The sequence below is a fragment of the Pristiophorus japonicus genome, chromosome 17 (assembly GCF_044704955.1).
Source record: "Pristiophorus japonicus isolate sPriJap1 chromosome 17, sPriJap1.hap1, whole genome shotgun sequence".
In the NCBI taxonomy this organism is placed as follows: domain Eukaryota; kingdom Metazoa; phylum Chordata; class Chondrichthyes; family Pristiophoridae; genus Pristiophorus; species Pristiophorus japonicus.
Window position 1 is genome coordinate 80,814,819 of NC_091993.1, and position 16,059 is coordinate 80,830,877.

The 16,059-nt window shown below is 43.0% G+C and overlaps 1 protein-coding gene across 3 annotated transcripts in view; it reads left to right on the forward strand.

Annotated features, from left to right (window-relative positions):
- LOC139227820 (ankyrin repeat and SAM domain-containing protein 1A-like) overlaps window positions 1-16,059 on the forward strand; it is a 482,026-nt gene that overhangs the window by 380,357 nt on the left and 85,610 nt on the right. For all 3 annotated transcript variants that reach the window (XM_070858888.1, XM_070858889.1, XM_070858890.1), the window contains one exon: window positions 3,913-4,011. In XM_070858888.1, the coding sequence (XP_070714989.1) occupies window positions 3,913-4,011 (99 nt within the window). The remainder of the gene's footprint in view (window positions 1-3,912; window positions 4,012-16,059) is intronic.

A 16,059-nucleotide genomic window follows, 5' to 3' on the forward strand; every position in this document is an offset into this window, starting at 1 on the left:
TACTTTTTAATTTAGCTCCTAGCTCCTTAAATTCGTTTCGTAGGACCTCATCCCTTTTTTTACCTATGTCGTTGGTACCAATGTGCACCACGACAACTGGCCGGTCGGTCAGTAACAGCTTTTAAAGCGACTGCATGCCTCCATTTTAAATGAACATTTATTTTTAACTCATTTTGGCCAGGTTTTTTGGGCCTCGGGAAACCCAGCCGGCAAAAGGAGGCAAGAAGGGTCAGGTTCACGCGATAAGGCCTTTTATAGCACTGCTTGTGGACTAGGAGAAGTAGGAGTGGTTCCCTCTGGTCCAACGAGCTTTCCAGCTCCAGGATCACTAACTCCAGGAGCGCAATTTTCCCTAAAGCTGTTTTTTGGCGTAGTTGAAGAGTTACGCCCGTTTTGTTGGGGCCCAAGTACGCCAAAAAAAATCTCTGGCCAAATGGCCTCCCGGTCCCCGCACTTATCCCAGGCCAAATGGCCTCCTCCTTCCCGGTCCCCACAGCTAACTATACCCAAAAGGCTTCCCCCGCCCTCCACTCCCACTCTCTCTTACACCTCCTGCTGCTGGTGTCTGGGCATCTGCTGTGCTGATTTACTTACCTGCACTGATTTCCCTAACTCACCAGAAGGTTTTTCGACGCTGGCCTCGGAAGAACTGGAGTAACTCTCAGCTGGCCTAACTAGCCAGAATTGGCGCTGGTGGCAGGTTACCCTTTGACTGAAAAAAAAACTAACCTAAAAAATCGTAACTAAATGAGTTATGCTGGTGCAAATTGATTGGGGAAACTTGCATTTTTTAACTTAGGCCAAAAAACGTGGCCTGCGCCAAAAGAACAGCGCAAATCACTGGGGAAAATTGAGCCCATATCTCCTCCCCCTCCCCTCCGATCTCTAACCCCTACCCAACCACCATCTGCTCCTCTGACTCAAGGCCCCTGCCCCCGACTAACATTTACCCTCCCTGACCATGTTCTCACCTTCTCGTGATCTATCTCTCTCTCTTTCTTTCCCCCCCCTCCCCACCCCATCGTGATCTTTCCCCACCTCCCTCTCTGATCCTCGGCTGCGTCCTGTGCCGCAGGCTTTCCTGCAGTGGGAAACCTGCAGACAAACTTTAAAAGACAATGTAAATACATAGGATTGCATAGGATATACAGCACAGAAGCAGGCCATTCTGTCCAAACAGTCCATGCCGATGTTTATGATCCATTCGAGCCTCCTCCCGTCTTTCCTCATCTAACTCTTATCAGTATAATTCTCTATTCCCTTCTCCCTCATAGGCTTATCTAGCCTCCCCTTAAATGCATCTATACAATTTGCCTCAACCACTCCCTGTGGCAGTGAGTTCCACATTCTCACCACCCTCTGCGTAAGGAAGTTTCTTCTGAATTCCATATTTGATTGGTTGTGACTATCTGTTATTGATGGCCTCGAGTTGTGCTGTTCCCCACAAGTGGAAGTATTCTCTCTGCATCTACTCTATCAAAACCTTTCATAACTTTAAATACCTCTATTAGGTCACCCCTCAGCCGCCTTTTTTCAAGCAAAATGAGACCCAGCCTGTTCATTCTTTCCTGATATGTATACCCTCTCATTTCTGATATCATCCTTGTAAATCTTCTCTGCAGCCTCTCCAGTGCCTCTCAATCCTTTCTATAATATGACGACCAGAATTATACATAGTACTCCCAAGTGTGGTCTAGCCAAGGTCCAATACAAGTTTAGCATAACTTCCCTACTTTGCAGTTCTATCCCTCTTGAAATGGGCCCTAGTGCTTGTTTTTTTTATAGCATTGTAAACCTGTATTGCTACTTTTAATGATTTGTGTATTTGTACTCCGAGATCCCTTTGCTCCTCTACCCCACCCAGACTCTCACTCTCCAAGTAATGAGTGACTTGGGTGTCATCTTTAAATTTAAAAATTGTGTTTTTGATTCCAACATTTAAATCGTTAATCTAAATTGTGAACAACAGTGGTTCCAGCACTGATCCTTGTGGAATACCAATACCCACCTTCTGCCACTGTGACTAGCTACCCTTTACCCCTACTCTCTGCTTTCTATCTTGAAGCCAGCTAGCTATCCATTCTGCTACTTGTCCCCTGATTCCGCATTCTCTGACCTTATTCATTAGTCTATTACCTTATCGAAAGCCTACCTGCAAGACATCCAGGAGAATTTTTCCACCCACTCTCTGCATCGAATGTGACTATCTGGGCCATGGTTTTTACACTGTAGCTCCCTGCTTAACCTTACTCGTTCTTTAATATGGCAATGATTTGTAGAGATTCTTGCAGATTTGCAGCTAAATGAACTGCCTTCAAAATCAACTTGGGATCTAAATCCTGGGGTTTTTGAGATCAGCTGTATGCTCTATACAAATTACAATTCCTTAGTCTCCGATGTTGTAGTGCTCCTCATTAAACAGTTAGTGCTTCAAGGTTATTTCCTTTTTTTTTTTAAAAAGTGATGAGCAGAGCAGCTTCAATTATTTTATTATATTGCTAACTTGATTGCGTAGATGGAGAAAATCTAATCATGTATTCCCTTCAGATTGTATGTCTGTATGTAATATTATTAGTGGTTGAATCTTTGTTTTCTTTGGATAATTGATTCAACTACCTTTGCAACTAATTTGATGTTGAAATGCTCTGACATTAATGGATACCATATCATAGGCTGGGTAACTAAACGGTTTAGATGTAGTTGAGTTAAAGAGGAGTGGTAGTATCTAACCTGTACATAGAAATTTCGAATGTCCAAAAGAAGACATTTATTATTGAACTATCCTTTGGAAAATGTTGGTTTGTTACATAATAAGGTCTAAACTTATGTGCCAGATTTTGAGGTCAGCGTTACTCTAGCACTTGCCCATAGACTGTTTATGGTCTTTTGCACAGCAAGTTTTTTTCATTCAACCATCTAAAAAGTGCGGCGCCTTCTACAGAGCATCTGTGTGAACAGGGCAAGCAACTGTATCTTCATAACCATCAGATTGTTAATGAGTAGCACAAAGTCTGAACCAATTAGAATATTTAAATCAATATCAAATCTGGTACAGAAAACAAAATAAAGAGAGGAAAAGGAAAAATTGGATTGAAAGAGAGCGACAAAAGAAAAAAAAAAATATATTTTAAATGTTTTTATTTTTTTTAATCTGAATGAATGAGACTCATCACTTGTAAAAGTTAAGTTGTGGTTGTTTGGCAGTAATTAAAACTGATCACACCATTAAAGGAGTTCTTACACTGGAATGGAGAAGTCCAAACTTTTCCTGGCGAGTTTAGTGTGTACGTATAAGGTAAGTATGACAACTTCACGTCATTCCAAGTATTTCAATTTTGAGTGTCTCGGTGAGCTACCATTATAGCGCAACTTCTGGAGGAGCAGGAGCAACTTCCTGATTTATGCATTTAACTGCGCAAGTGCGGTCGCTGGAAGTTGCAGCCACAAAATGCAGACAATGACTAAATAATGCTTCACGTTGACTTCCAAGTTTTTTCAATTGTGAAAGAAAAATAAGTCTTTGCAACATTAAAATTAGGTTTGACACAATGTGAAAGTCCTGTGAAGTTGGAACTGAGCTTGAGGCCTGGGTCAAAAACTCAGTAGTTTGTATTATAAAACAAACTGTCCTCCCAGAACAAAACCCGAGGGGATAAGGTGGCACCTAATCGTAACTTCCATCTTTCTTCTGGAATAGAACTGTTGAAATTTAATTTTGGTCGACTGAGTCTGTGGAAATAATGCAGTGTAACTCAAACCCTTCAGGCTCAGGCAATCAATCTTTTTCCAGTGCGACCAATGCTGCATGCCAGCAGTTGTGAAGTGTGTGGGGATGGATTTGAATACTTCGGCTGTGCACTGCTAAGCAGGACCAAGGCTTTCTGACTTCTTAAATTCTGTCTGTCTCGCCAGGGGACTAACATAATGGAAGAGCAGGATTTGCGAGAGCTTGGAATTCATGAAGCAGGACATCGGCGAAAAATTCTTCAAGCTGCACGTTCCTTTCCAAAGGTAAGACTTCTGATAGCATTTTGTAAAGTTGCAGGCCAAAAATAGACTGAAATTCAATGTGAAATGAAAATGTAATTTACAATGAATAACAAAAATGGAATTTATTAACTAATGGGTAACTGGGTGTAATTATTACTGAACAAGTTGGTTTATTCCAGACAGTTGTAAATAACGAATGCAGAAATTTATAAGGAAAGGTGTCAAGTTAATCGCCATTTTATTATATCCATTGTGACTAATGTAATTTTTTTTAAATCCAATGCCAAATGGATTCTGCTGCATATACAATAGCTAATTAGAAAAGAATGTGTACATCTGATTTACAAGTTTTTTGAGCATATTCGTGTACTCTATTTTGCATGTCTCAAAGAAAAGAAAGTAGTTCGAAGAAATTTTCACATTCCGAGAATTGCGAGGATATGGAACATATTCCCACGTGGCTATTGAAGCCAAGTTAATCACAACATTTAATAGGGAATTAGATAAATGAAGGAAATACAAAAAGGTACAGGGAAAGAGCAAAAAGTAATAGGATTAGTATAGACGATTTCAAAATAGAGGTTGCACCAGTATAAACACAGTAGGCCGACTTCTGTGTTGAAATTACATTACTTCATCTAAGAGTGCACAGCTTTGCAGTAATGCTGTGTGAAGGCTTTTCACCAAGATGGCTAAATTGTCCATAAAGTTAAGCCATTGAGAGCAGTTCTCATTTATCAGAGAATGTTGATTTTCAGGAAAGACGGACGGCACTTAAGTGTAGTAATAAATCGAACAGATTAATGCACAACTGATTTTCTTGTGAAGCTGACCAATGTGAACCAGAATCCTGTGAAACCAGAAATATAGAAGCATAGAAAATAGGTGCAGGAGTAGGCCATTCGGCCCTTCGAGCCTGCACCACCATTCAATAAGATCATGACTGATCATTCACCTCAGTACCCCTTTCCTGCTTTCTCTCCATACCCCTTGACCCCTTTAGCCGTAAGGGCCATATCCAACTCTCTTGAATATATCTAACAAACTGGCATCAACAACTCTCTACGGAAGAGAATTCCACAGGTTAACAACTCTCTGAGTGAAGAAGTTTTTCCTCATCTCGGCCCTAAATGGCTTACCCTTTATCCTTAGACTATGACCCCTGGTTCTGGACTCCCCGAACATGGGGAACATTTTTCCTGCATCTAACCTGTCCAGTCCCGTCAGAATTTTATATGTTTCTATGAGATCCCCCCCTCATTCTTCTAAACTCCAGTGAATACAGGCCCAGTCGATCCAGTCTCTCCTCATATGTCAGTCCTGCCATCCCGGGAATCAGTCTGGTGAACCTTCGCTGCACTCCCTCAATAGCAAGAACGTCCTTCCTCAGATTAGGAGACCAAAACTGAACACAATATTCCAGGTGAGGCCTCACCGAGGCCCTGTACAACTGCAGTAAGACCTCCCTGTTCCTCGACTCAAATCCCCTAGCTCTGAAGGCCAACATGCCATTTGCCACCTTCACCGCCTGCTGCACCTGCATGCCAACTTTCAATGACTGATGTACCATGACACCCAGGTCTCGTTGCACCTCCCCTTTTCCTAATCTGCCGCCATTCAGATAATATTCTGCCTTCATGTTTTTGCCACCAAAGTGGATAACCTCACATTTATCCACATTATACTGCATCATAAAGAATCATAACATTAATAAAAACAGAAAATGCTGGAAATACTCAGCAGGTCAGGCAGGTCAGCAGAGTTAACATTTCAGGTCATTGACTTTTCATCGGAACGGATTATAAAATCATAAGATTGGTCACTCTCTGGACTATTTTGCAATGATTGAAGCAAGTTCTTATATTAATAGTTTAATCAAACATTTAGTTAGAAAATATGTTTTTTCAGAAAATGAAAGCTGTATTTCTCACTATGTCTGTTGGATTGCTGTAAACAAATTGAATTGGAGTGTTTATGGCGATGGCAGGAAGTTGGGATCTGCATGATTATTTTAATTAAGGTCATTTTGGGCAAAGTTTGGAATATGACATGCATGTTAATTAAACCTTTAAAATAAAGGATAATTCTTTGAAATTCACTACAGGTATTACTGCAAACATTATAACCGACATAAGCTTTGTTTGTTATCTTTTACTGCCCCACTGGAGCCAGGCCACAATGGCAAAGGGCATCCATAAAATTACTGGCTCTTCTACAAAGAGTGAGACAAATTGATAGATTCTACGAAATAGATCACATTTGAAACACAAAATATTTACCAAGTACTGATTCTGAAACTCTGCTCCCTTTGGATGCATTCATATATATTAATGTAAAATTGTGAATCCGCAAACTGATTTGTTCTCATTTATGACCCATTTCAGATCTTGATAGAAATTATAGAATGGTGATTCTCTAGTATAGATTTAATTGAGTTTATTTTTCCAAGATGAAAACATGCAAGATGCAAAGAACCATAAAGCATATACACCACTTTCATGTCCCTTCAGATTCAGTTACATAATGCAACTAAAATTATGTTGGTCCATATTGAAGAAATATCGAGTCACAGCATTGGTTGGGGATTTGGTGCTAACTGTTAACTGTTGGTGGTCTCTCTGCTGAAACCCTTGCAAAACAACTAATTGAAGATCATATTCATTTTAGGTTTTTTAATTGCATGTTGTTTAGTAGGAAATGTCAGGTACCCATTATCATTTAACTTTTTATTGAACTCTGTTAAAGTGGACTTTGAAAAATCCTGTGGCACAGAATACTTGGAGGTAACAATCATAGAATGATACAGCACAGAAGGAGGCCATATGGCCCATTGTGCCTGTGCCCGCTCTTTAGAAGAGCTATCCAATTAATCCCATTTCCCTACAACACAAAAGCAAAATACTGCGGATGCTGGAATTTGAAATAAAAACAGAAAATGCTGGAAATCCCATTCCCCTGCTCTTTCCACATTTCTTTCCTGCATTTTTCCCCTTCAAGTATTTATTCAGTTCCCTTTTGAAAGTTATTATTGAATCTGCTTCCACCACCCTTTCAGGCAGTGCATTCCAGATCATCATAACTCACTGTGTAAAAGAAATTATCCCCATCTCGCCTCTGATTCTTTTGCCAATCATCTTCAATCTGTGTCCTACGGTTAACAACCCTTCTGCCACTGGAAACAATTTCTCATTACTCTCTCAAAACCCTTCATGATTTTGAATATGTCAATTAAATCTGGCCTTGACCATCTCTGCTCTAAGGAGAACCATCCCAACTTGCTAGTTTCTCCAAATAACTGACGTCCCACATCCCTACTACCATTGCTGTATTGTTTGAAAGATAAATGTTGGCTAGGACATCGGGAGCAACTCCTCTGATCTTCAAAAAGTATAATGGGATCTTGTACATCCACCTGAAGGAGCAGAAGGGACATCTGAAAGACAGCACCTCCAACAATGCAGCACTCCCTCAGTACTACACTGAAGGAGCAGCCTAGATTATGCGCTCAATTCTGAAGTGGGACTTAAACCTTCTGACTCCGAGGCGAGAGTGCAACCGCTGAGCCAAGGCTGGCTCCTACAGTGATGATACCAATGTTGCTTGTACTTCCTGAAGGTGAAAGGAAAATGGCATTTGCTCCCACTATCCTGTCACCTCATATTCTCATGTGGCTTGCCTGCTTCACTGACTGCATGTGGACACATGGAAGAAATCTGATAACAGAAGACCTGGAGCAGTCAGGGATGCAGCAGTCATTTTCCATCATTGATGTATCGTATTTGGGAATGTAGTTTAGTTTTGGTCCTCTTGCATGGTGGGGGATAGAGAAGTCTTGGAACAGGTTCAGAGGAGAGTCATTAGTTTAAGGGCCATCAGTTCATAGGATAGGCTGAGAGAGCTGAGGCATTTTACTGTCAAAAGTATAGACTTTGAGGAAATATGATTGCGGTCTTTAAAATAATGAAAGGATTAAACATGGTCCAAGTGGATAGGCTATTTGAGCTTGATAGGTTAGGGAAGACCCGGGTACATGAATACAAGTTATGTAAGAACTAAGTTAGGAGGTACTTCTTTTCACAGAGGTTTGCTGACCTCCGGAATAAGTTGTCGACACATGCAGTGAGTACAGATTCAGTGCAAGCATTCAAAAGATTGCAGGACACGTTTTTGAGAGTGGCTAATCCTGCAGAGTTCAACAGCCCACATCAGATCATTTGATATCTGAAGTGAGGAATGAGAATACAAATTTACTGAGGCAATCAGCGATTATTTCCCCCTCTAACATGTGAACCAGTTCATCGGAAACTGTGTTGGATTGAGTGTTTAGGTTGGTGAGCTTCTAGGATCTGATGATCATTGTATTTGATGTTTTTTTTGGCTTTACCTTTGACAGCAGTGTGGTGGTACAGGATTTAAAAATAATAGATTTTCGAGCTTTGAGAAATGTCTTAAGTTAGAAATGCAATGACTTCATAAGGAGGGTAGAAGGAACATTAAAAACAACCAAAAACACTTTAATACGCAATGAAGCACAGAATCATGGGGATTTGGCATTCCGACAAAAGTCAACTGGGGGTGATTTTTAAAAAGTAGTAGAAAAAGTCAGAGCAGAATACATTGCAGAGAACAGTAAGGCGAGCCCCCAAAGAATTACAACTATGTTAACAGTGAATGGATGGTCAAAGATGGCATATTGAAAGATCAATTAGCAAAACTATTACATCTGATGGTTGGAACAAGATGGCCGCCAGGGTGGCAGCTCCCCTGAGGAAAGAAAATTAAACTTAGAATCTTGAGCCATCCGGCAACTTTCACTCTTAACCTCCTCCCCTCCCACTGTCTAAACCTTCCCTAACCTAAATAGACCCTTATAGGGGTACATTCTCTTAAATTTTACCTTAAATCCTTATTCCTATAATCCACAAATTCGGGCCTACCTCATGCACAAATCTTCCTCCTAAACCCCACACCACTCTTTGACGACGACTGGACCATCAACGACGACCGAGCCTCCTGCTGCAGCAGTGAACTGGATCTGGACCTCTTCCCTCCTTCAGCGACCTTCTCTGGCGATCTGCTCCTTTGATGCCGACTCAGCTGCCCCATTCCTCGACGACGCCCTACGAGCCAGGCACCGCCCCCCCCCCCCTCTTCAGCGGCGACCGGGCCCCCTCTCCCCCCCCCTCTTCAGCGACTGGGCCTCAACTCCTCAATGGTGATCGGGCTTTCTTCCCCTTCGACGACTGGGCCTCTCCTTCCCCCCCCTGATGACCTGCCTCTTCTCCCCCAGCACGTGGTGAGTACCATGGCTGTGACCACCCTTACCTTCCACACTGAACTCCAGGGGACCGCTGATCCCCTCAATGCCTGCTCCCAACCACCTACCATCAAGTGCACTACTCAGCGTCGAGCTTGCGGCCAACATCTCGCCGTAGGCAACTAGGCTCATATAGCAGTGCCTGGTCTCCAGTCGTCTCGGACTCCCTTGCCACTGGTCCAAGACCTTGCTCAGCTAAGCCCGTGTGGTGGTCGGTGTGCAATGACCACCCCACGTTAAAAGAACTCACGCACAGGCATCTTCCACTCATTTAATATGAAGTTCGGTGCCTAATGGACAACGCCAACAGTGACAGGCCGGAAAGCCGCACCGCCATAGTTGCCCGGGAGCTTAGACTCTTTGATATCGACATCGCCGCCCTAAGCGAGACCCGGCGGGCAGGGAAGGCCAACTTAAGGAACATGGTGGATGTCATACCTTTTTCTGGAAAGGAAAACCAGAGGAAGTACGCCGCCTTCATGGAGCCGGCTTTGCCGTCAAAAATGAATTGGTCGGCCGCCTCAAAGACTCCCCCTGCGGGGCTAATGAACGCCTGATGACCCTTCACCTTACCCTATCCCGGAACCAATGCGCCACAGTCATCAGTGCATATGCCCCAACACTGGATGCAATGGATGAGGCTAAAGAGGGTTTTTATTCCAACCTCGAGACATCCCTGTCCTGCGTTCCCAAGGGCAACAAATTGATCCTCCTAGGAGACTTTAATGCTAGGGTCGGCAAAGACACAGCCTCTGGGAAGGCGTGGTTGCCAGAGATGGGGTAGGGAAATCCAACTCCAACGGCACTCTTCTCCTGGCAGAATGTCCAGAACATGAACTCCTAATCACCAACACCCTGTTCCACCAGAGGGACAAATACAAGGCATCGTGGCAACACCCTCGCTCCAAACATGGCACCTGCTGGCCTATGTCATCGTCTGAGCCAAGGATCACAAGGATGTGCGCATCACCTGCGCTGTGACAGGAGCTGATGACTGCTGGACGGACCATCGCCTAATCCGATCCATCATCAATATTGACATAGCCCCAAAGCAGAGGGGTCAGCAGAAGCAGTGCCGCAAAAAAATTAATGCCGGGACACTTCAAGACCCAACTAAGAGAGCCCTATACAGCCAGCGCCTCACAGCCAACCTGGCGTGCCTTGATGACCTTGAGATGCAGAATGCCCACAGTGCTTGATCTGCCCTCCAGGCCTCCATAACCAGTGCCTGTGAAAAGACACTTGGTTACTCAACCAGAAAACACCAGGACTGGTTTGATGAAAACGATCAGGCGATCCAAGAACTAATAGATCGTAAGCGCAGAGCATTTTTGAGCCTCAAGCAACAACCAAACTCTGGAGCTACAAAGCAACATTACAGACAGCTCGAGGCTGAGGTCCAACAAAAAACCCAGGACTTAAAGAACAGGTGATGGATGGAGAAAGCACAGGTGATACAACAACTAGCCGACAACCACAACATACGAGGATTCTTCACTGCAGTCAAGGCCACCTATGGTCCAAACTCCCAAGGCCCCACCCCACTCCTGGCAAAGAACGGGGAAACACTCATCAAGGACACCGAGGCTGTCGGGGCCCACTGGACGGAACACTTTGAAGATCTCCTCAATCGAGACTATGCCTTTGACTCGAATGTTCTCAACTCCATCCCGCAGTATGCAACCCACCACCACCTCGGTGAAACTCCCAACGCTGCAAGAAGTAGACAAAGCCATAAAACAGCTCAAGAATAACAAGGCTACGGTTGCGGATGGAATTCCTGCTGAGGCGCTAAAATATGGCGGAGAGGCGCAGTTGGCATGGATACATGACCACATCTCTCATTTGGAGGAAAGAGAGCATACCGGGAGATCTCAGATGCAGTGATCATGTCCATTTTTAAAAAGGGGAATAGATCTGACTGTGGCAACTACAGGGGAATCTCCCTACTATCAACCACTGGGAAGGTTGTCACTAGAGTCCTCCTCAACCGTCTTCTCCCTGTGGCCAAGGAGCTCTCCTGGAGTCACAGTGCGGATTTCATCCCCTATGGGGAACAACGGACATGATCTTTGCAGCATGAAAACTGCAGGAAAAATGCAGGGAGCCGCGTCAGCCCTTATACATGGCCTTTTTCGATCTCACAAAGGTCTTTGACATTGTCGATCGTGAGGGCTTATGGAGCATTGTCCTCCGTTTTCGGTGCCCCCAAAAGTTTGACGACATGCAGGCTGTGATCCTTACCAGCAGATCCACTACAGATCCACTCCACGTCCGGACCGGGGTCAAACAGGTCTGTGTCATCGCCCCAACCCTCTTCTCAATCTTCCACGCTGCCATGCTTCACCTCACTGTCAACAAGCACCCCGCCGGAGTGGAACTAAACTGCAGAACCAGTAAGAAGTTGTTTAACCTATGCCGCCTCCAGACCAGGTCCAAGACCACCCAAACCTCTGTCGTTGAACTGCAGTATGCGGACGACGCCTGCGTCTGCGCACATTCGGAGACTGAACTCCAGGATATAGTCGATGTATTCACCGAGGCATATGAAAGCATGGGCCTTATGCTTAACATTCGTAAGACAAAGATCCTACACCAACCTGTTCTCGCCGCCCAGCACTGCACCCCAGTCATCAAGATTCACGGTGCGGCTCTCGACAACGTGCACCACTTCCCATACCTCGGGAGCCTCTTGTCAACAAAGACAGACATTGATACGGAGATTCAATATCGCCGCCAGTGCAGCCTTCCACTGCCTGAGGAAAAGAGTGTTCGAAGATCAAGCCTTCAAACCTACCACCAAGCTCATGGTCTACAGGACTGCAGTAATTCCCGCCCTCCTATATGGGTCAGACTTACATGAGACACCTCAAGACGCTAGAGATATATCACCAACGATGTCTCCGCAAGATCCTGCAAATCCCCTGGGAGGACGGACGCACCAACATCAGTGTCCTCAGCCAGGCTAACATCCCCAGCATTGAAGCACTAACCACACTAGATCAGTTTCGCTGGGCAGGCCACTTAGTTCGCATGCCAGACACGAGACTCCCGAAGCAACTGTTATATGCGGAACTCCTTCATGGCAAACGAGCCAAAGGTGGGCAGCAGAAACGTTAAAAGGACACCCTCAAAAGTGCGACATCACCACTGACGCCTGGGAGACTCTGGCCGAAGACCTGGAGAAAGTGCATCCGGGAGGGCGTTGAGCTCTTCGAATCTCAACACTGCGAGCGTGAAGAGGTCAGGCGCAGGCAGCGGAAGGAGCGTGTGGTAAATCAGTGCCACCCTTCCCCCGACGAATATCTGTCCCACCTGTGACAGGGTCTGTGGCTCTTGTGTTGGACTGTTCAACCACCAAAGAACTCACTGTAGGAGTGGAAGCAAGTCTTCCTCGATTTCGAGGGACTGCTTATGATAGCATCTGATCAGGAAGAAAAAGGTAGGCTGAACTGATTATTTACAGCAGTTTTCACAATTTACAATACAAATTCCCCTCATAGTAAATGAGAGAAAATAATTAATAGCATGTATTGAAGTTAATGAAAATTTTGTTTTTCAGAAACTGGAAGGAAATATCCATTAAGTTCCTAAGCCAGTTGGGATACACCCTACAATCCTCAAGAAATTAGAGGAGGAAATTAGTGATGATTTTGGTTGATAATTGTTCAGAGTTCTATAAATACAGATGTAGTACCTACAGACTGGAGGCTGGTAAACATATTTACAGTACAGTATTCAAAAAAGAGCAGAGATAATTGCAGGCTAGTTAGCCTAACATGGCACTCTACAGGATGCTATACATGAACAGTTGAACAGTACAGTTATCCTAGGGCACAGTCAATAAAGTTTTAGAAGGAAATGCCTTGCAATCCTCCTTGAATTCTTTGAGGAGGCAACTAAGCTAATGGATATGGGTAATCTAAAAAGTAGCTTCTGCTACAGAGCTCCACTTGGATTTTCAAAAGGTTTAAAGCTTGTGAAATAGTTGATAAATTGTCTAGATGGATTGAGAATTGGCTTGACAACAGAATAGGGCGGTGATTAATGGAAAAGGCTCTGCCTGGGAAAAAGTAACCAGTGGTATACCACAAGAATCTGTTCTGGAACCTCTGTTTAAATCATTTATGAATAACCTGGAACAGGTGACTGCAGAAGATGTATTAGATTTTCTGGTTACACAAAGCTCTGTGAGCAGGTAGATAGTGGAAAGGAGATTGATTATCTTCAGTGAGACTTAGATCAATTATGTAAATGGTTTGTGATATGGAAAGTGGTTTTTAATGTGGATAAATATAGGATAATGCATGTAGAAATAGATGGGTCAAAAAACATTTGGGAATGATCATTAGTCAAACTCTGAAAGCATCTGGTCAGTGTGACTCAATTACTAATTGAGTACTGGGGTCCATCTGGAGAACATTGGCCTACAAATTGGAACAGGGTATGCTGACATTGTACGATCAATGTTGAAGCCAGTATTGGAGTTGATATGCAGGTTTAGTCACATTACCTCACAAAGAATATAGATGCATTACAAATTGTTTAGAAAAGTGTCACCAAGTTTGAGAAATAAGTTTTACAGAAAGGTGGAGTGACAACGTATTTTCCTTGGAGAAATGATTGCAGGGAGACTTTAGCTGTTCAAAATAATAAAAGGTCCAGATGAAGTTGAAATAACTATTTAACCATGAGCATAGAACTGGACGCAATTACAAAGTTCACATTCCTCAAGCCAGGTTTAAGATTATACTAACATCCTCCCATCAGAAGATACTGGATTTGTGAAACAGGCCTCAGTGAAGGTTGTTGATTTGGGATAAGTTGCACCTTTCAGAGGAGGTGGATCAATATCTATTGGATTGAAGGTTATAGAGATATTAATAGTTTGATTCGCTTGATTGTTCTTTCAGGGTGATACTGGATAAAAAAGTGAATCAACAGATGATATGGGGAAAAGGGAAATCTAGCGTGACCATACACAATCCATCAAAAATTACCAGTTTATTTTAAAATGTTACTGAAATGCATTGGTAATAAAGATGGCATCTGATTTGGAAATCTGCTGAAACACAATTTTGGAAGAACAGGCTTGTTGGCCTTTTCTCTCTCTAGATTTTCACATATCAAGAAAACCAAATTAGTGGTGTAAAGTATTGGCACTGTTCAAAACATTTATTGTTCCAAACCAATTTTGGATTTACCAGAATGAAATTCAACTGTTTTTTGTTTGCTGCACTCTCTATATGGTATAACAGAAGCTTAACAGATGATGAGAAAGACCAAGGACGAGATTACCGTCTAGTTGTGTGATGGTGTCCTAATGGATATTTCCATTTCTGCAGTTTCTCAGATAGGTGGAATTCTAATGTTTTGATGTATTTGACATACTGTTTTTATGACGCTGATGATGTCGGGGTGAAGGTTCTGGTTTGAGCTATACCATTATTAAATTGTATGGGGTTGGAAATACCATAACATACTATTTTATCGTTTCCTTCACCAGTTTTGGTTCAGTTTGGGCAACAATAAAAATTGTGTGATTTATTTGACTTTATTGTGACTTGTAGTGTGACAAAAGAGTGTTAAAATAGCCCCAAAGAATTAAAACCTGATAAATGCACACTTAAAATTCTTCATTGCCCTGAAATTGGAAGTCAGTGCTTTTGTTTTTGATCAATATTGTGTTGCTCCCTATGACCTTTCTGGATTCACATGAGCAGTTCTAATGGAGAGCAATCAGTGCTGTGAGGTTCCGTGTCAGAGCCCTCCCTTAAGTCCAGAGGTAATCTAATGGTTGAATTTAAATTTGTGATTTAAAGTTGCACCAATGGAATGAGTGACAGGACATACGCTTGTGCTCATGTTTCGCTTTTGCCATGAAGTCAAAAGGATGTATTCAGCATGGGCTTTCAGTTGAGCACAAATGCAAAATAAATGTACCATTATCTCAGATTGAAAGACACATCATTCCTGGGTTCTCGAATTAACCTTCTACTGACTCTCTCAGTAAGGAGAAATGAGTCACAAAAGGAGAGAAAAGTATCAGTAAATTGGTTGATTTATTTAATCTAGAGTCTCCATTAGAGAGTGCTTGCACCCTTTTTGTTTCTGAGGGAAAAATAGGGACCTGAAAAGATCCCCATTGGAATTCAAATTTCTAGAATTATAGGGCTCAAGTTTCGGCCTGTTTTTTTTGGAGCAACTAGTTTAGAATGGAGCATCTTGAAAATTGCAATTCTCGGCATTTAGTTTGTTCCGGTTCTAGTGAGTTAGAATAGTTCGATTTTAGAACAGATTTTTTTTCAAAAGGGGGCGTGTCCAGCCACTTATGCCTGTTTTGCAAGTTTAAGCAACGAAAACTTACTCCAAACTAACTTAGAATGGAGTAAGGGTAGATTTTTGTACGCTCAGAAAAACCTTGCCTACACTTATAAATCAGGCGTAGGGGACGAGAGATTGGGTGGTTGGGGGGGGGGGGAGTTTACAAACATTAAACACTTCACTTTTTCACATAAAGAGCCATTAATAGTAAATGATAAATAAATCAATAAATCAACCAATAAATCAAAAAATTTAAAAAAAAAATCAAGTTTCTACTCACCAACTGCAGCACCGGGAGCCCTCCAACAGCGTGCTGGGACGGGGCGTCCCCCAGTGTGTCTCTCTGTCTCTGTCTCTGTCTCTCTCTGTGTTTCTGTCTCTGTCAGTGTCTCTGTGTTTCTGACAGCGCGGAAAGGGAGGGTGGAGGG